Source organism: Phragmites australis, chromosome 8 (assembly GCF_958298935.1).
Source record: "Phragmites australis chromosome 8, lpPhrAust1.1, whole genome shotgun sequence".
Lineage (NCBI taxonomy): Eukaryota > Viridiplantae > Streptophyta > Magnoliopsida > Poales > Poaceae > Phragmites > Phragmites australis.
The window spans coordinates 4,106,134-4,127,826 of NC_084928.1; the positions used below are offsets into that span (position 1 = coordinate 4,106,134).

Below are 21,693 nucleotides of genomic sequence, written 5' to 3' on the forward strand. Positions count from 1 at the left end.
AGAGAAATACAACCTTCCAATATGGTATTAAAACATACCCTACGAAATCCTGAGAACTCCAATAAAACTAGGGCAAGCAGGGCCCTTTGACAGACCAAGGCGAACCTCTATTTCGTGGTGCATGTCAGGTGCACGGGAATTCTCATAACTTGAGTCACTGTACAAAAAAATAGTAAAAGAATCCATCAATTACTGTTGTAAAGATCACTTGACATAGTTCCAATTTTCAAATAGGATAGAAATATTACGTGCAAGGCCAAATGATGTGTATAGGAGCATAAAGAGGGCAGCCCAGAAAGATAACTTGCAAAGAACAAATACTCCCTCAACAAAAGATGCTGAGACTAGTTCAGTTCAAGGGATAAAAACTTTCCACTGGTTGGTAACGGTATGCCCACGTTCAAAATTGATTTTGAAACTTTCATCTCTATCTGACCTCTATTACATCTCTATTTAAAAATCAATTGGATATTAACATTTTTTCATTTTTCTTTCTAAAGAAACAAATTTTGGAAAAAAATGAATTTGACTTTTATTTGGCTGGTTTTCTTGTTCCTGTTTTCACATGTAGCAGGAAACTGGACAAGTGCTCATTTTTTTCTTCCAAAAAGGATATTCTATAACTAATTGATCATAAATTGATCCCTACACTAGTCTATGAATGGCATATATAGGATGACCATGAAAATGTAGCTCCTGCAACTCATAGAACTGATTTTCCCAAGTACATCTCATAATGAAATGCAGGAAAAACATATTCATAATTCAGTACCTGTGATTTTCCAGAAAATACAATCTTTAAATGCCATAAACAGATGCACTAGATTCACTCCAGTGAACCTCGTTAAATGCAAAAAAAACAATTTCTGTTGGAGCTCAAGAAAACTAGCACATTATGGTAATTGCTACTTTGACAAGACATAATGAGTTGGTTCAAGTAATCGTGTTAGCACATGCGTGCAGTAGCTAGTAGAAGTCAAGAGAAAGACAATTTCTACTGATGCAAATGACTGTAAGGATATATGAGGACTGATTCAAGTGTAAGGATGAATCGCAATGACAGCAAAAATTTACCATTCAAGTAATCCTCAAATCTAAAATCATCCATGAAGCCTGTCAACGCCTCATACCCTAGCACGGATGATGGCCATGCGCCATGGGGCCTTTGGAACCTAATAAAACGAATTCGATCATTAGTATATGCTGAGCTGTAGCCTACACAGTCAGCACACGCTAACCACCTAAAAACACATTAAGAACCCGGGCAATGCCTGGTAATCTTGAAGACTAACATACAGTGTTTATCATCATTTGAAGGCCGAGAGAAAGGTTGAAAATATCAGTATAAAGCTGACGCGGATTGTTCACAATGGGATCCCTAACTCATCTCAAATTGAGATTTTCAACCACCCCGGTATAAAAAAATCCCAGATTTCACGTGTTCGATTCATTGATTTGGACAATGCCGGTTGTTAACAGTTACACAGTGCCCTAGTCCCCTGAACTAAAAAATATTCAGAAACATTAGACTCTGGAGGAATCAGCGATCACCTGGAGATGATCTGCGCATCGAGGTCCTTCCTGATGTTGAACGCGGAGCCGTAAACGGCGTCCGCGCCCAACTTCTTCCTCTCCTTCCAGAACCTGGCCTCCTGCACGCAAGCGACTTAGTTCAGGCGTCTAGCTTGTGCCGCTTATCCATTTCGGTGATTAGGTAGGATTCCGGACACGGGGAGGGACGAATCGAATCTCCAGAAGCCCTCGAAAGTGAGGGTTTCAAGTACCGTACCGAGAGGAGGGTGGCCTGGAGCTGGTGCGCGGGCGCGAGGCCGGCCTTGACGCTGCCGTCGAGGCCAAAACGGAGCGAGTCGTGGCTCTCGCTGACCGCCCTCCTCACGCTGCCGCCGCTCGCAACCGGTCACTCGATTTGCACTCTCGAGTTCGGCGTATTTAATTTTTTGCCACCCAACTTCTCAAATGTCAGTCTATCGGGTGCTTCAATTTTTTGCCACTTTGGGGCTACAGCCTGGGGGTAAATTGGTTATTTGATATGGTTTCTTCTTCTGTCTCCCTTCTTGGACGCTGCTATGGTCGTGCATCCGCGCCATCGTCCGCCCATCCCGAAAGTCATCCCGCCACCACCGGCGAAGAGCCAGATCTCATCGTGAAACCACCGCTCGGCCGCCTCTCCATCAACACTTGCTCTAGGGCCATCCAGCCTCCCTCAACCTCCCCATCAACACGCTCTTCGACGCCCCTCTCTGGCGCCTCTTCATCAACACCCGCTTCGGCACCGTCCAAGCCTTAGGGAGCTCCAGACGCCACACCGGCCCGCCTCAAGGAGCTTCAGACGCCTCACTGGCCCACCTCCTATCGTCAACCCTGGCCATGATGCCGTCACCCTCCCTACCGCTATCGCAAACAAAGCACTCCACTCACGATGGCGCGCGCTCCAGGCCACGCTGCTTGCACTCTAGTGGTGGAAGACAAGTCGCCATCGATGAGCTCCATGACGTCGCACTTGTCGACACCAACCGGGTCGACCTCGCTTGGAGCGGGCCAACACGGGGAAGAAGAAAGGTAGAAAAGAAGATAGGAGAAGGGGAGGGGCATACGTGCCTTTTGACGCATGAGAATAGCAAATGAACAAGTTTTATTCCCTGTCATGTGACATTGGAGCAATAGGATGGCATTTGAGAAGTTGCTATTTGATAGAGTAAAAAAAATTTAAATAACCCGAGTTCAGTTCAATGCGATTTGATCTCGCTCGCTTCATTCTTAGGGTGAAGAAAAGAGATTTTTTATTTTCTCTACTGTTTAAATAATACATAATAATCCCCTACCTTTCTGTATCATGTCTCCCTATCATGTTTTTTCCACCTTCTATTCTCGCTCATGCCCCATGTAGAGGTCTAAGTTCCTATCTGACTTATCGGATCTCCATCCGCCCCGCTCTGGTTAAGGTAAGACGGGGCGGGACGGAGGTAGGTCAAGATCCACTATGCATCAATCTACTCCAGAGTATATGTTATGTGCACGCTTAGTGAGTTTATTAAGAATTTTATTATCTTTTTATAAGAAAATTATTAGTAAACTAATACATATATGTAACTATTTTCATGTTATATTAGGTCATGTGAACTTTAGATATGATTTTTTATTGATTTATATGTTATGGTAACTATTATCTCATAATTAAATTTGATTTAAAGCTTTTAATAATTTTAATCTGGACGAGAAAAAATGAGTCGGGTCAAAATCGAAAATCCATCAGGTGGAGCGAGGCAAACAAAATCATCCAATCTCAAATAGAGACAAGGCAAAGGACATACCGTGAGGCAGGTAAAGACAAAACTCGCTCCCACTTCGCTCCATCTAATCTCTAGCCCTACGCCTCTGCTTTCACCCGTCCTCCCTCCTGGTCCACGTCTCCCCTCCACATCCCCTCCCCCAAGCCATGCCACCGCATGCCCGCTCGCTCCCTCCTCAATCCACGCCACCCCCTCTCCGGTCGATCGCTCCCTCCCGGATCCACATCCTCGAGTTCAATCTCCGCCTATTGCCGCCCTGCCAACACCACACGAGATTGTTGCTTAGATCGCCAAATTCGCATGGCAATAAAATCCCAAGATCATCCCCTGCTCATCCTCTCTCGCGTCATCGCACTCTCCGTCCACTTCCTCCTCCGGGCGACCCGTTTGGAGGGTGCGCTGGGCGCGACCGTCGACTCGCGTTGCCTGCAATCGCATGACCGCACCGCATCATTAGACATCCCCTCCACCGCAAGCTAGAGATATTTTTGACGTCATCACCGCATCTAAGGATGAGCACGTCTCCTGCTATCAACAAGTCTATTGCCCTCCATTAATCAGTCTCAGACTCTCAGCGATTGTGTTTTTACACCGTTGCTCGTTCTTGTTCCTCACCTTCACCCGATCTATGTCACACTCGGTTTCAAAAGAATAAACTAGATGTATTCCACATGTATGTTAGGATTAAGTTTTATACATATGGTGATTTCAGAAGTGATAATATAACAGTATCATAACATAATGATAAGATTCATTACAAAGGATCTATAGGTTTTAAAGAAAACACTACGGTAACTTCCAGTAGTGGTGGGTCTTCCATCCATCCACATGTGTTATCCGGGGGAGTGCCAGCCTAAAACATGGTCTTCAGGTCGAAAACTTCCTTCGCCTAGAACTCAGTTTTCATCATCTAGGACGTCCTCGAAATCTTCACCTTCTTAGCACCATCAAGAGGTTGAGAGAAGGCAAGCGTGAATATATAGAGTACTCAGTAAATGTGGAAAAATATGACATAAAGGCTTAAGGCAAAAAAAAGGCACAACTCAGATTGACTGCATCTATGTCATCCTAATCTAGGACTAAAAAAAGACTTAGCAATTCTATTTACTATATGTGACGACTCTAACATTAAAGGAACAGCTTATCACATTCCATCCGACTATCAGACTCACCAAATATCTCATATCCCGCTACCAACTTATCGAGGCACCACCACCCGACTACCCAAAACCAACTATCCAAGATCCTTGCTAATCATGAAGAAGTCCAAACCCGTTCTTGACCGTGAGCACGACTGATCAATCAATTTTAAACTCTGCAGAGTCTGCACACTTTACCCACGAGTCATGAACAACTCTTTTGCGGGTACCCGTCGGTACCTTACACACTTACAAGGTATGCGCCGAGAGATCACTACAATGCCGTTACAAAGCTCCTGTCGAACTACAAGCACCCACTGAGATTTCACCGCTAACAGCGATTCCACCAATGCATAAACCCTCTTGTGCAACTCAACCATCCAATAGTGCTCACAACACCGGAGGGGTGGCTAATTAATTGGCCAGGCTGTACCCATATAGGTCTCGTGGTTGCGCTGTTATACCGGGTTATATGTCCATAAACTGGTCCATAGGATCTCAAGCAGGTACTCGCACGTCACCCAATGCGCATACAATAGTCATACCAACCAAACTAACCTACTTAGATCCCTATGTTCCATGTTGCTACAAAAGATTACACAAATCGGTTCATATTTCATAGACCATTAATCAAATTAACATTTATCCCACCCGACTTAACAACACAACTAAGCATTTCTACTCTTGACACCCAACTACGACACAGACGACAAGGATAATCATAGAAAGTACTAATAAACCCTAAATATGAGATTCATATTGACAAAGAATGTAATTAAAAAGTAAAAGCTACACTTTCCTACAATAGGATCAATGTGATCAAGGATACTTGCCTTCAGCAGCGGACTGCTCAAACTCTTTAAAAGTCCAGTCCTGCAGATTCATGAACTGCTCATCTCCTATTGCAATCACGCATACCGAAAATAAACAAGTAAAAATATATAAGAACAGTATACTAAACAGAAACAAAGCGCTATGAAAAGCCTACTAATGGATAAAACTCACTGCTACGATCGTGTGAGCATAAGAATTGTCTAAAACGGAGCTCGTATGAAAAAGTTACGAGGGTTTTAAGCTATAGGAGATTTTCTGAAAAAGAATAAAGGCTAATATGTAAAAACAAAAAGTTCTAGACTTATTTGTAAAATTTAAGGATCTATTTGTAAATAAGTAAAAGTTTATAGGGCTAAAAGTAAAATAATAGTACTAACATGGGCATAATTGTGAAAATAGTAAAGTCTAAGGGCCTAAATACAAGATTATCTAATTTCAGAGATTAAAGGATTTAATTTTAAATAAAAAACCTAATTAATGCATCAGCAGGCTGACTGGGTTCGGGTGGGTGACGTGACCGACACGTGAGCGACGCGTGGCGTTGATGTGGATCACATAATCTGACCGAGCTTATGCACCACGTGTAAAAATCCTACTGGCTCGCGAAGAGGTACGCTAACGTTCTAATCTTGGCTGTTGATCAAGAATTGAGCAGCTTATCAACTTCCTTCTTCCTTCGAGCGATGAGAATGGCGGCACGGGGCTCCGGTGTGGTGGCGCTGGTGCGGGTGGTGCCGGAAGTTTGCCACCGGCGTCAAGGGTCTCCGGCGAGCGGAGGAAAAGCTTCACCGAGCGTCGGGGATTCCGTTTGAGGCACGTGTCGGCGTCGGCGTGTGGCAGAGTGGCTCGACGACGGTGAAGGGTGGCGGCGAAGGCTCGGTGGCGGCTAGAGCTCGACTCCGATGGCGAAACTCGACGGCGAGAGGTTGTGGACGTCTAGCTGCGGTCAGCGAACGGTGTCGTGAGCTCGAACAACATCGGGGAGGCGTAGAACGGCACGTCAATGGTGACGGAGTGCAACGGAATTACAACGGCATCACGAGAGCTCTCGGATGGAAAAAACCAACAGAATTTAGGAGCTTAGACGTGGTGGAGCGAGAGGAAGCTTAGCCGAGAGTTTGATTCAGGTTTTATAGCCGTAGACAGTCGCGAGGTCTTGGGGCACGGGGCCGCGGACATGTGCCAGTGGTTTCGGACGGGCGTTGCACCACAGTGTGCGAGCGGTTGTGGAGTCAAGAGGAGATCGTGGCGACGATTTCGGCCAAGTGGGCAAGAGAGGAGCGGCACGAAGAACGGGCGCCACGATCTGCTTCGCCGGTGCAGATCCGGTTCATACTGCTGCAGAGCCGGCAGGGGAAGACGCGGTTGCCAAGTACTACGTCCCGCTCGAGGACTCGGAGAAGCTGCCTGGACGCTCTCGACCCGGTTGCGTCAGCGATGATTGTCGAGGTTAGAAACTGGATCTCAGGGTCACTAATCGCGGTTTAATTTCCTTAATCATGATTTACTGCTGCGAGGCATTCAATTTGAGAATACTTTGAGCAAGGGATTGTGAGGGAGGACATGGGGGCTCCAGTCTTGCAACCAAATAGTCTGCATGAAGAAGCGAGGAACAATCTGGCAGGACTATAGTGAAAGGACGTGAAACAAACTGCCCCTAAACTTTGCCTCCTGAAGTCATGTATTGATGCATATAACTCTTTGTTTTATGATTGAGGTATTCTCGATCGCAAAGAATATGTTGCAACACTTGCAATATTTTTTGGTAGAATATTTCTTGCAATATCAGTGCAATGTTTCCTTTGTGGATCTATAGCATTTCCCAGGAAGGAAAAGGCAATATGGTGCAAAAGTAAGATATGTTTGCTCGACTACTTCTAAAAAGACAATCTGTTAGGAGAGATAAAAATATTCAGAGGTCAACATAGCTAATCAGAAGTTGAATTTAATCTGAAATAGATTTAATACAAATGATAGAAAGATGTGCATTTCTCACTTAAATTAATTCTCCACTTGTGCACTTGTCCTGAATTATATTGTGCTCAGCTATTTTTCAACAATACGGTGAGTATATCCATGATTCTATAATCCAGTACTTTTCTTCGATAAAATGCACCACAATCGCAAGCCTCTAATTTGGCACCAGCTTTTGCAAATTTATTCGGAGCTAGAGCTTTGGAGAAAACACACAAACACTATTTTGTTGGCCTTTGAATATTGCTATTATAATATAGGCATGATCGATTGTTTTCAGAATATTTTGTTCATTGCCCATATTTATTAATTAATGCTCTTAAATTGATTCATAATTGTTTATGGAAGTTTTACGTTTAAAATTCTAACTATCTTTACTATTAAAACGATGGCAACACATATTACAGCTGAAAATATTCGGCTCCCGTTGCAACGCACAGATATGTAACTAGTTTTATTAAAAATTTGCAAATGTATTGTTTGTTTGAAAGAATACAGAGACTTATGTTTCCCTTTCAACATACGATAAGGTTAAAAATAAAAAATATTGCGTTTCAATGCTTTCGAAATTCAAAACACTGTTGAAATAGTCATAAAAAATTTTAAAAAAAAATTGTGATGTACATGATGCTATTTAATCATCTGCATATAGTTTGTTGCTCTTCTAACGGACGATAGAAGTCTAGATCTGTAATTTTTCAAAACGAATATATTTATAATTTTTGATTTAAAAAATATAAAAAAATCAAAGAAAAGGGTTGGTTGGGCTGGCCTTTTCAGCTGATCGGCGCGTCTACGCACGCCCGTGGGAAGGACGGCAGTTCATAAATTGTCCCGCAGATGTGATTGTTCAATTCCTGCTGGCTGTCTTCCAATACATACTTAGACTAAGCAGAGCTTTCATATATAAGCTGTAGCTAATCAATCGACTAATGTTTCCAGCATATATATCCGTAAGTCGATTTCGTTACAGTTGTGCAGCTTCATACTAATAGCTGTATATAACTTGCTCAGGCAAAACCTAGAATGGAAAAAGGAACAGAAGTTATGTTTCCTCCATTCAAAGGACGGAAAGGCACTCTAGGCCACGCCCGTTGTGCATTTTTTTAACAGAGCATGTTAAAAGAAAGCTAACAAAATTAGGTTAGTTAATTATGGACATCTGAGTATTACTTATGAATTTTTCAATATTTAACATATTCAGTTAATTACATGAAAACAGTAGCCCTTTTATGTATGCATATAGTTTTAACATATAGATGATAATAATACAAAACTAACAAAATTAGTTTCATTTTTTTAGCTCTAGATATGTTTTCATACATTTAGATTATTTCAGCCAATTTATCAATACAATTAATATTGCTTTCGATATAGCTTCGGAATGGCATGGGGATGTTGGTGATATGCCCTAGAGGCGATTGATTTTGCGGATTGGATCTGCTAATGGGCTTTAATATTGATTAAAGGACCATTAGGGTTTAGAGTCATAATGGGCTTTAATGTTGATTAAAAGCCCATTAGCGTGCTCTATATAAAAATAGGCAGGGGCCAAGGCGCAAGGTGTTCTTTAGAAACCCTAGCCGCCTCCTATTCCCGAACTCCCTTCGAAACCCTAGCCGGGCGCGCGGTGCTAGCACACCGGCGCACGGCGATTCCATCCTTGTACGTGTGGATACCGTGGAGGCGCTGCTACTATTGCGGTGCTGATCTGCTCGGGAGTACTCGGGACGTACCCGCGAGTACTCGGAAGGTGCTCGGGACGTGCTCGGGACGAGGTTGACGATCGACTACTTGACGCGCACGACGTTGGATTGGTCTGCTCCAACTCTTCTTCCGCTGCACTGCTCGTCAAGTGGTAACGATTCATGATCCCCTACTCGCATGGCTTCCTGGTTGAATGCGGTAGAGAAAATTTATTTTGTGCTAGCGTAGCCTACCCGCAACCCTTCAGTGGTATCAGAGCCATCCTGCGTAGTTTTCGATCTGGATCAGTCACATATAGAAGATATGTGATAGAAATAGATTAGATCTATTGTTTTTGATCAGTTCATATGATGGTTTGATCAATGCACGGTTGGTTAGGTGAATTAGAGATCGGATGAGATGCCAGTCGATGAAACCACATAGCCAAAAAGATTAGCTCGATCTCCCACCTGTTTTTGCGTGCGACTTGCCCCTACCGGCTGGAATCACCATCGGGGCTAACTGCGTGCATCGCGACATGGTCGGGAGAACAGCAGATCGAGGTTGTGTGTGCTGTCATCGTTTCTGGAAAAACCTCACGCGATGATCAATGGGATTGATCTAATGGAAATTGAGGCATTATGAATGACTCGGAATTGGCTCGATACGATCGATCCGATGAGATTTTCATAGCGATTTCATAGATGCGATCTATGTATTTCCGAGAGGACCGCCGTTGCGTACACGCATAGATTGTTGTAATAACATGATCCCATCACGACATTAGAATTCGATTCTACGCTTAACTCGTTTTTGCAGAGAATGTTGTGACTGGTATGGCCTTGTGATATGTGATGCATGTGTGTAATTTTTCATGGCCTGCGAGTCATGGCTAATTGCAGCCCAAGGCTGTCATGTTATTGTATAACGGCCTGCGTGTCGACTTGTGATGCTTCTTCTCATGTAATTTATCTAGTGCTATTAGGTGTAATAGACTAGTACAAGATCATGGAGATTTGAAGCATGATGACCCGGAGGACAGGAACCGTGGCGATGGAGATCACCATGTGAAGGGGCCATAGTATGTCACAGTTAATATGATTGCCTGTGATGTTTTTATGTTCCTGTCATACTATTCTTTCATGTTTTATATGTGGTGGATATGATTTTCATGATAGAGTAGTTTCCCTCAGAAAAATCAAGAGTAATTGATGCCCTTCCAATAGCTGCACCTACAAAGGTTTTGATCATTGTGTGGTAGGTCTGCCAAAGCAGGGTGCCATCATTTATCTTAACCAGTTAGAGTGGATGTCGGACATCCACACGCATAGTATTGGTTTACTTGATAAAGCTATCAAAACGGTTTTGGGCTTTGGGGCATGATGTTGGGCGCCGGGGCATTCGATGCCACCCAGCAAACAAGAGTCACATAGGGATGTGATTAGCAAGGCGTTGCTTACCTATGTCACTAAGTTTCTAGCAGTGATGCCAAAGCTCACTAGAACTTAGTTGAATATGGATCTTGATCCTCTATATGTTGTTAGAGGGAAAACACATATAGTGGAGTATCTTTTGTTAAATTGTTTAATAGAAGATTCACATAGGCATAGTGCTGAACTTGCATTTTCTGTTGTAGATCATGGCACCGGCCGCTAGTAACACTTCCAGTTTTAATTTGCGATCGATTCTTGAAAAAGAGAAGCTTTCTGGAACAAACTTTATTGATTGGTATAGAAATCTGAGAATTGTTCTCAAACAAGAGAAAAAGGAATATGTTCTAGAGGTCCCCTATCCTGATGAACCAGCTGATAATGCTCCTGCCGCGGATCGGAGGGCTTATGAGAAGCACACCAACGATTCACTGGATGTTAGCTGCCTCATGCTTGCCTGTATGTCCTCTGAGCTTCAGAAGCAATATGAGAACAGGGATGCCCATGATATGATTGTGGGACTCCGAGGCATGTTTGAGAACCAAGCTCGGGCCGAGAGGTACAACACCTCAAAGTCCTTGTTTGCGTGCAGGTTAACAGAAGGCAGTCCAGTCAGTCCTCATGTGATCAAAATGATTGGTTACATTGAAAGCCTGGAAAAACTTGGTTTTCCCCTTAGCCCTGAGTTGGCTACGGATGTAATTCTCCAGTCGCTCCCTGCGAGCTTCGAGCCGTTCATTTTGAACTTTCATATGAACAGCATGGAGAAAAGCATGGCTGAATTGCATGGGATGCTAAAAACTGCTGAGGAAAGCATTAAGAAGAGCTCTAGTCATGTGATGATGGTTCAAAAGGATAGCAAGAAGAGAAAGCGCAAGGACAAGGCTAAAACTTCGGATGAGATCTCGAGTTCTAAGCCTAAACCTGTTGGAAAGCCCAAGGCTGGCCCTGCCGCTTCTGACTCTTGCCACCACTGCCATAAGACTGGTCATTGGCGGAGGAACTGCAAATTGTACTTGGAAGAACTCAAAAAGAAGAAGGGAAGTAAGACTTCATCTTCAGGTATAAATGTTATTGAAATTAATCTTGCTACTCATCCTGATGATTCATGGGTATTTGATACCGGATCAATGATTCATACTTGCAAATCGTTGCAGGGACTGAAAAGGACTAGGAAGTGTGCAAGAGGCGAACTGGATGCTCGCGTCGGCAATGGTGCAAAAGTTGCTGCGTTGGCCGTTGGCGTTTACTCCTTATCGCTACCCTCAGGATTAGTTTTGGAATTAAATAATTGTTATTATATTCCTGCCTTGGGCAAAAACATTATCTCTTCTTCATGTTTGGAAGAAGACGGTTATGAATTCATAATAAAGAACAAGTGTTGTTCGATATTTTTGAATGGTATGCTCTATGGTAATTGTCCATTAGTAAATGGATTATATATATTGGATCTTGAGGATATAACTATCTATAACATTGATACAAAGAAGCCTCGGCTTAATGATTTGAATCCCACTTTTGTTTGGCATTGTCGATTAGGTCATATAAATGAGAAGCGTATGCAGAAGCTCCATAAAGATGGTCTTCTACATTCATTTGATTTCGAATCATTTGATACATGCGAGTCTTGTTTACTTGGCAAGATGACTAAGACGCCTTTCACTGGTCGAAGTGAGAGGACAAATGAATTATTGGCCCTAGTACATACAGATGTATGTGGACCGATGAGTTCTACAGCTAGAGGTGGTTTTCAGTATTTCATTACTTTCACCGATGACTTTAGTAGATATGGTTACATCTACCTAATGAGGCACAAGTCTGAATCCTTTGAAAAGTTCAAGGAGTTCCAGAATGAAGTACAAAATCATATAGGCAAGACAATTAAATTTCTGCGATCAGATCGTGGAGGTGAATATTTGAGCCATGAATTTGGTGATCATCTAAGGCAATGTGGAATCGTTCCACAATTGACTCCACCGGGTACGCCACAATGGAACGGGGTGTCCGAGCGGAGGAACCGAACCTTGTTAGACATGGTCCGGTCGATGATGAGCCAATCTGATCTTCCATTGTCCTTCTGGGGATACGCTCTAGAAACTGCTGCTTTCACGTTAAACAGGGTTCCATCTAAGGCTGTAGAGAGGACACCATATGAGATATGGACCGGGAAGCGTCCCGGATTGTCTTTCCTTAAGATATGGGGTTGTGAGGCTTATGTAAAACGTTTGTCGTCTGATAAGCTCACTCCCAAATCTGATAAATGCTTCTTTGTGGGGTATCCTAGGGAAACCAAAGGATATTATTTCTATAACCGGGAAGAAGGCAAAGTGTTTATCGCCCGGAATGGTGTCTTTCTTGAGAAAGAGTTTCTCGCGAAGAGAGTTAGTGGGAGTACGGTGCAACTCGAAGAAATTCGGGAACCACTTGAAAGTGTTTCAACTCCTATTGAACCACAACTCGGTATGCAAGATGTTGCAGAACCTGTTGTCGAGACACCAGCCCCACGTCGGTCGGAAAGGTTCAGTCGTGCACCCGAGCGGTTTATGTTCCTAACCACGGGGCAGCGCGACATATTATTGTTGGACAATGATGAACCTAAGACTTACTCGGAAGCAATGGTGGGACCAGACTCCGAAAAATGGCTTGGAGCCATGAGATCCGAGTTAGAATCCATGCGAGAAAACCAAGTTTGGAACTTGGTCGATCCACCTGATGGTGTGAAAACTATCGAGTGTAAATGGGTTTTTAAGAAAAAGATAGACGTTGATGGAAATGTTCACATCTATAAGGCACGATTGGTGGCGAAAGGTTTCAGGCAAATTCAAGGTGTTGATTATGATGAAACGTTTTCGCCCGTCGCAATGCTAAAGTCTATTCAGATTCTCCTAGCAATTGCTGCATATTTCGACTATGAGATATGGCAAATGGATGTCAAAACGGCTTTCCTTAATGGAAACCTAAGTGAGGATGTGTACATGACACAGCCTGAAGGTTTTGTCAATCCGAAAAATGCTGGGAAGATTTGCAAGCTGCAAAAGTCCATCTATGGACTAAAGCAAGCTTCTCGGAGTTGGAATCTTCGTTTTGATGAAGTGATCAAAGGGTTTGGTTTCATCAAGAATGAAGAAGAGCCTTGTGTTTACAAAAGGACTAGTGGGAGCGCACTTGTGTTTCTGGTCTTATATGTGGATGACATATTATTGATCGGAAATAATATTCCAATGCTCGATGCTGTCAAATCTTCATTGCAAAAGAGTTTTTCAATGAAAGATTTAGGAGAGGCAGCATACATATTGGGCATAAAGATCTATAGAGATAGGTCGAAAAGACTAATCGGATTAAGCCAGAGCACGTACATTGACAAGGTATTGAATCGGTTCAATATGCAGGATTCCAAGAAAGGTTTCTTGCCAATGTCACATGGCATCACTCTCAGCAAGAATCAATGTCCTAAGACATCTGATGAGCTCGAGAGGATGAGTGCGATCCCGTATGCTTCTGCTATTGGGTCCATCATGTATGCTATGTTTTGTACACGCCCAGATGTCTCCTATGCTCTAAGTGTTACGAGCAGATATCAATCGAACCCAGGTGAATGTCACTGGGCTATAGTAAAGAGTATCCTCAAGTACATGAGAAGAACTAAGGATATGTTCCTAGTCTATGGAGGTGAGGAGGAGCTCGTTGTAAATGGTTACACCGATGCTAGCTTCCAAACCGACAAGGACGACTCGAGATCGCAGTCTGGTTTTGTGTTTTGCCTTAATGGAGGTGCGGTGAGTTGGAAGAGTTCCAAGCAAGAAACGGTTGCTGATTCCACGACGGAGGCCGAGTATATCGCAGCTTCAGAAGCTGCAAAAGAGGCTGTTTGGATCAGAAAATTTGTTTCTGAGTTGGGTGTGGTCCCTAGTGCGTCCAGTCCAATGGACCTCTATTGTGACAATAGTGGTGCCATTGCACAAGCCAAGGAGCCTAGGTCGCACCAGAAGTCCAAGCACATACTTCGGCGCTATCACCTCATTCGAGAGATTATTGATAGAGGTGATGTAAAGATATGCAAGGTGCACACGGATTCGAATATTGCTGATCCGTTGACGAAGCCTCTCCCACAGCCCAAGCATGAGGCACACTTGAGCTCTATGGGTATTAGATACTTGCGGGATAGACTCTAGTGCATGTGAGAGAATGTGTTCTGTCTATGCTAATGTACTTTTGGATAATTGTTATCTGGTTCCATGAATAATTATCATTTACATTGATCAGCAAGTATGTGACTTGTTTGTGAAACTCTTTGTTTTTATGATGTTATTCTAAATAGTCCCTAATCTCATATCATTGTGTGGGACAATAATGATTTATAGATTAGCACATTTGACTGAATGATGATCATGTTTCACGGATCATAGATATGGAGATATCAAATCAGTAATGTGGACACATGTTAGAGAACATGATGTTGGATAGACCCACCCTGAGATACTGCTGGGATTGTTATTTTTAATGTGCCATCAGTTGTTATCTCAAATGGTGTACCTACAGAATCCTTTGACCTGAGATCATCATTGATTCCAGAATGTGTAGTAACACACTTAGGGGCTTCCAAACGCTATTCCGTAACTGGGTAGTTATAAAGGTTGCTTTCGGGTATGTTATGAAACATGTCGTGGGATGTGAGTGATCAAGATGGAATTTACCCCTCCTAAATAACGGGAGAGATATCTCTGGGCCCCTCGAGGTAGTTGGATTGGAAAGTGCATGGCCATGCCAATGTGATTAAAGAGTTAATCATGGTGAATCCACTACTTGATCGAGTGAATGGTCGAGCTATCACAAGGGTGGCACGAATCTCGCCTTGAGCTTGACTGGTATCGTGTGGTAAAGGGATTGGTGCATGAGTATATCAAGGTTCAGCCGATATGATCTTTGTGTGCATTCGGGAGTCAATATGTCCTGCTAGGTACCGCTATTGACTTGCAATTCGGAAAAGGGTTTCCGGATAGCGGCCGTTTACACATGAACCTAACGGGTCACACACTTAAGGGGATGGAATATAAAACTTGTACTGACTCTAGTGCAAGTGGGAGATTGTTGGTGATATGCCCTAGAGGCGATTGATTTTGCGGATTGGGTCTGCTAATGGGCTTTAATATTGATTAAAGGACCATTAGGGTTTAGAGTCATAATGGGCTTTAATGTTGATTAAAAGCCCATTAGCGTGCTCTATATAAGAATAGGCAGGGGCCAAGGCGCAAGGTGTTCTTTAGAAACCCTAGCCGCCTCCTATTCCCGAACTCCCTTCGAAACCCTAGCCGGGCGCGCGGTGTTAGCACACCGGCGCACGGCGATTCCATCCTTGTACGTGTGGATACCGTGGAGGCGCTGCTACTATTGCGGTGCTGATCTGCTCGGGAGTACTCGGGACGTACCCGCGAGTACTCGGAAGGTGCTCGGGACGTGCTCGGGACGAGGTTGACGATCGACTACTTGACGCGCACGACGTTGGATTGGTCTGCTCCAACTCTTCTTCCGCTGCACTGCTCGTCAAGTGGTAACGATTCATGATCCCCTACTCGCATGGCTTCCTGGTTGAATGCGGTAGAGAAAATTTATTTTGTGCTAGCGTAGCCTACCCGCAACCCTTCAGGGGATTCTATTTGAGCCACCGGTAGCGACATAAACAGGCGGCGCCTAGCTTGATGGCGGCCATGACGTGTGGTGGCGTTCAAGTAGGCGGTGGCAAGGTACTGGGGTGAGGGAAGGAGGGAGGGAAGGGGCATGCGACAATGTGGGGAGAGCGGCGAAACTCCCTGTGGCTCAGCCGGGGTTACAGATAGCTCCTAACCTAGAGTTCATCAACGAGGTGAAGGCAGCACTCAGCCGGTGTGAAGGAAAATGGGTGCATCGGAGCTAGGGGCGGAGGAGGTGCTCTTCCTAGCACGTGCGGCCACCAACAGGAGATCAGGTGGACGTCATCACAGAAGAGGTTGGAAGGGCAAAGCACAGCAGAACCACTTACCGGCGTATGGAATGACAGGCTCACATAGCAACACAGTAGCTACAGTGAGGAAGGACCTCTGAGAGGCGGCCGATTTTTGGCCCATTAGGACATGTAATAGATGCGTCGCGTGTGGTCCCGGCTGTCCAGCCCAATGCCTCGATTCAGCGCCGCGTGGGCGTCGCAAGCGAGCGGCGCGAGCCGGGAAGGCCCAAAACGGCGCGGTCGAAGGGCGTCTCGCTTTCGGTTTCCCACGGACCGGCAGCCCAGTGCGAGGGTGCCGCGGCGAGCCGGCCGGTGCGAGGGTGTCGCGGCGCGCACCAGCGACGTCTGGCCGGGGCCCTCACGCCGAGGGCCTCAGCTCGGCTCGTCTGCGTTGCGCACGGATCTCCCGTCTGATCGGGGCATTTCCCCGCGCCATGCGCAGCCTCTTCCGTGCACCACCATCCACCACTCGCTGCCCTCCAACTCCCCCACAACCTCCCCCGTTTAATCACGCTCACGTGACGCCGCCCCTCGCCTCGCTACATACGCACCAAGTCGTGCAGGGCTGCAGGCACGCAGTCACAGCAGCACGTCAGCCGTCGCGCACACCACTACGAGAGCTTCGCGTCCTGCCGCCGTTGCCGTGCACACTCCGGTCCTCACCACACCGTCACCGCTAGGCAAGCAATGGACTGGTACGCGTGGCTGTGCAAGGCGGGGCTGCACCCGGACGTGGCGTTCGAGTACGCGCTCCTCTTCGCTCGCAACGAGCTGGGCGCCGCTGACGTCCGGCACCTCGATCACGAGTTCCTCGCTAGCATGGGAGTCGCCGTCGCCAAGCACCGCATCGAGATCCTCAAGCTCGCCAGGAGGGAGTCCTCCTCCGCTTACCCCGGCAAGGCCGTGGCCGCCGCCATCACCGTCCTGCCGTGGCGCGCCACCAGGCTGCTCGCCGCGGCCGTGCACCGGTCTGCGCGGTCAGTGCTCGGGCGCCTCCGCGCCTCCGTAGCGCGCGGCCGGGGCCGGGACAGGGCGGCAGCGGCCGTCCTCGCAGCGCCGAGCCTGCCGCTACGCCACCGCGGCGGCAGACTGGCGCACTGGAACAAGATCTCGTCGCCGGTTGCCTGGCGGGGCGCGAAGCTGCCGGTGCCACTGCTGACGCACGCTAGCAAGCCCATGCTCACGAACAGCGGCGGGAAGTGGAGAAGCAGCACGACGACGACAGACAGGAGTCGCAAGACCGGGCCCACCGCAACCATAGCGGGCTGCCTCGTGAGCACGGAGGTCTGCAGCTGCGACGAAGAAGAACAAGAAGACGACGAGGAGGAGTTGGACGGCGGCGAGGAGATGAGGTGGGAGTCCATGTTCCAGGATCTGAAGCCCACTTCGACGATTCCCGCGCGCGTTGTGCTGCACCTGTGACATGTCGATCTGTGTGTACCTACCGTGTACGTGCCAGCGAGAGAAGACGGCCGGCGAGGTACCGTCGTACGTCCACGGTGGCCGGTGGTTGCTGACTTGCTGCTCGGTACCTAGCTGCTGCTACGTTTGCAAATGTGTAAATGTGTGAACTGTGAAGTATCTTTTTTCTTTGCAAAAAAAAAAAAAAAAACTGTAAGTGTCAAAGAGCAAGAGATTTAGTTTTTCCACTGTCCCTTGGAGTATGAGATGGTATCTCCCCATCGTTGAGCAGGTGCATGCAGCGCCACATGGAACCACGCATGGAACTGCTCCATGTTTTTTTTCATTACGCGTACACATCGCTATAATGTATTAATGTCACGTATACTTAAACTCATAAGTACCTTAAAAGCAGTACTAGTTTACTAATTTCACGTGAAGGCAGAGCCCGTTTCAATTAATCTCGAGTCTTGCCAACGGTATGGAGCAGAGGCCATGTTCACAAGCACAACAAAACAAGGGTGGCGACAAAACGAGCCGTGATTTCAGATCTGAAGTCCGAACAGACAGTGTGACGTTTGATAGTCTACTATCTAGCGATTCGCACTGGTGACACGACGTTTGGGGTGCACAGACATAGATCTGTCGGCTTCAGCGCAGTGTAGCTGGCCAACCCTGCTCAGATCTCAACAACTGTACGCCCGTTTGAAAATTCTCGATCTTAAAAAAATTTCAAAACCCTGAACTATTTTGAGACAGGTAGTAAAAAAGCTACAATTTCTAATGTAATTTTTAAAATGTATAAAAATAGTTGTAGTTTTTTTAAATGGACATCAGAAGTTGTAGTTTTCTACAATATATATCAAAATGGTTGTAGATTTTTGAAATTTACTCTTAAAAAAATTCAGTGCTGATGTCGCCATGTGTTTGAGGTGTTACGTGTAATATCCCCTCCAGTTATAAATACATGTCATTATGAAAAAAATTCGGTCAAACTTTTACACTTTGACTAACAATAGTTTTCAAAATATTTAGTTTGAAAACCTTAATATCATATGTGTAGATTTGTCTTGGAAAAATCTTTCATAGTATCATGAATTCAATAGATTTTATAAATACTAGCGCATGAACCCCTGCGACCGCACATGCTATAAATTTAGCTTACAGCTGAATTGTAGATATTTATGTTAATAATAGTTGTATGCTAAGATACATCAGCTATTTATATTTAAATATTAGAATGTAAAATATAAATGTAATTTTTGTTTATTATATTGGAATCATGTTTATTATTTGTGAAAGATCTAATTTATATTTTTCATTTTATGTGTTATGCAAATTGATTTTTATTTGTTTCTTGATTTTTTGAAATTATTATTATTTTTAATGTCATCACTGTATCTCATATTATTTTTTTGGAAATACATTATAAATTCTTTGATATTATTTTTATGTGATAATCCGTGATATGTTTGCGTTATGTTGTTTTAATTTTGTAATGTTTGGTTACACACATATTTAATTGACATATTTTAATTGATTTAGAAAAGTATGTTGATCGCTAACGTAACTAAGTTGGAGTTTGCTAACGTAATCTTGTTAGACAAAGAGTATCTATAAAAAAAAAGAAAAAAAAGATAAGGTAAGAAGTAGTTTTGGGGGTGAACTCTATGATTTGTTTTTTAATCTTTTATATTGTTTCATCTGTTTGTTGATCCATAGTTACAGTTAGTTAATCAATGTGCAGACCTCCTAGGCTGGCTCAAGGATCCACCTGCATACAGCATCTGATACACTGGCCGGATCCTCACCGTCAGAACCATGCTCAGCAATGTGCCCAAGCTAGCCGCGCCAGCTAGAATGCAAAATGTGAGTCTGAAACAATTAGGGCCATGGCATGCAATATCTGAGCCTGACATCTTGGCATGCTGTTTTTCCACTTCGAGGTCATAAACAGACCCTGCAAGACTGTTGAACAAGAATGCACCAACTGGATTTGCCAGTGCGATGAAATTGTATATCTTTCCGAAGTGCTTCAATCCGAACAGCTCTGATGAAGTTGAAACCATTACAGAGAATTGGACACCATAACAAATGCCAAGTAAAGCAACAGAGACATAAAGTGTGGCATGGCGGCCCAACGCGAAGAGCAGGTATGTAATTATCATCACTACTTGGGTGCATGTAATCAATACACTCCCTGGAAGTGTCCTTGACCTGCAAAAGAAGCTTCATAAGGTAACCTAACATGCTAATCATCCACAAACAAGGAAGCTGTTGACTCAATATATATACGGCGAGGCTATTCTGCGTCTATGCGCAGTTTTTATTCACACTGCACACATTCTCCAGTTACAACTCGAAACACTGTGAGTTACAACTTCACGTTCAGAAATACATAATTGCAATACGAGAAACTAACACTGTGAGTTACAACTTATTATTCGCATTACGTATATCCCCCAGTTATAACTCAAAACACTATGAGTTACAACTTTACGTTCATAAATGTATAATTGCAACACGAGAAACTAACACTGTAAATTACAACTTGTTATTTGTACTGCGCACATCTCCCGGTTACAACCTAAACACTGTAAGTTATAACCCGAAACACTATGAGTTACAACTTGTATGATGTGCGTAGACATGAACTACAGTGAGTATACCTGCAGAATATACATACAATATATATATAGTCGGGAGTCAGGATCTTCCTTACTGCTTCTTTTCACAAAAAAAGAAAAATATTGTTGATCCATTATTTATCGGAGAAGAGAGCTCAGAGTAAGAAGTTCGGAGGAAGGAGAAGAACAGTAGAGAGAACCGGTTCTGTCATTTCTTTCGATCTCCTCAGCCCCTGGCCTTTGACTCCCTTTTGTATATGCCTCATCTAGCACCCGGCCCCATTTGACAGCCTATGGCTGGTACAAGACATTCCTCCCTCTTGAAATTCGGCTTGCCCTCAATCCAATGTTGCCATGAGCTTGCAAGCTTGATTTCGCTGCTCGTGCCCTCCACCATGCTTTTGCTGCGGTGTCGTCCTCTATCGAACACAAATGAGCTCATGGAATGAATATAGGCCGAGAGTACCTCTAGGATGTCAGAGGATGATATAAGGCCGCCTGTTCCCCACACAACGGTATCCTCCGGCCACTCCAGAACCTCGGTGGAAAGCTGCTCCATATAGTCCTTCAACTTCAGTTTGCAGGTAGCACTGATCAGGTTGCAGCTGATGTTCAGTTGCATGGATGGTGTCTTCTCATCTTCTGCTCTATATAATTTGCAGCACGCCTCTCCCGATTGGCAGCAATCTGGTTTCAGCCTTTGCAGCAATATGGTTTCACCATCGGTTTTGTCAGCTATCCTTTTATGACCACCATCAGCAACCGAATGCAAATCAGCAACATTATCACTAACCTCCACAAGCTCCGATGATACTGAATAAATCCAACTCTGAATGTATCCTCTTCCTTGCTTCATGAAACCCTGCTGCTGCTTCACCTCAAGGCCCCGATGATATGCTTCAGGTGAGAAATTTCAGTATTTGCTACCCAATTCGCGTGCCTCTCTGGAATTGCCATCCAATTCTCGTGCCTTTCAGAATATAACACCGGGCACGCGAATTTTTTCAGAATATGACATCCGCGCCAACACCTTTGGTCAGACCATTATACCCCTGTGTACTGTGTAATACCCGCGCCAATGGCGTTGGCGCGGACCCTCCCGCGCCAAACTGCTTGGCGCGGAACATTCTCTGTAGGAACAAGTTCTTCACAGCATTCTCGAACACATAGAGGTTCCGCGCCAAGCAGTTTGGCGCGGGAGGGTCCGCGCCAACGCCATTGGCACGGGTATTACACAGTACACAGGGGCATAATGGTCTGGCCCGGTGGAGAGAGCACCTCCGCGTCAAAGGTGTTGGCGCGGATGTCATA

General features: G+C 44.8%; 3 protein-coding genes across 3 annotated transcripts; 2 read left to right on the forward strand and 1 right to left on the reverse strand.

Moving 5' to 3' along the window:
• Nucleotides 1–758: 758 nt before the first annotated feature.
• On the reverse strand, nt 759–1,915 carry LOC133927537 (cyclin-B1-2-like; the record flags this gene model as incomplete). The annotated part of the gene is made up of 4 exons (XM_062374007.1): nt 759–772; nt 1,075–1,172; nt 1,552–1,652; nt 1,790–1,915. Coding segments are annotated over 4 exons (339 nt in total), but the record flags the coding sequence as incomplete, so codon positions are not given.
• Nucleotides 1,916–10,904: 8,989 nt separating this feature from the next.
• Nucleotides 10,905–11,676, forward strand: LOC133925780 (uncharacterized). The gene is made up of 2 exons (XM_062371533.1): nt 10,905–11,436; nt 11,532–11,676. Exons 1-2 carry the CDS (start codon nt 10,905–10,907, stop codon nt 11,546–11,548), a joined length of 549 nt encoding a protein of 182 aa, XP_062227517.1. The 3' UTR covers nt 11,549–11,676.
• A 5,008-nt stretch (nt 11,677–16,684) lies between these two features.
• Nucleotides 16,685–17,989, forward strand: LOC133925781 (uncharacterized). Its single transcript, XM_062371534.1, has one exon. It carries the CDS (start codon nt 17,042–17,044, stop codon nt 17,774–17,776), a length of 735 nt encoding a protein of 244 aa, XP_062227518.1. The 5' UTR covers nt 16,685–17,041; the 3' UTR covers nt 17,777–17,989.
• Nucleotides 17,990–21,693: the final 3,704 nt, after the last annotated feature.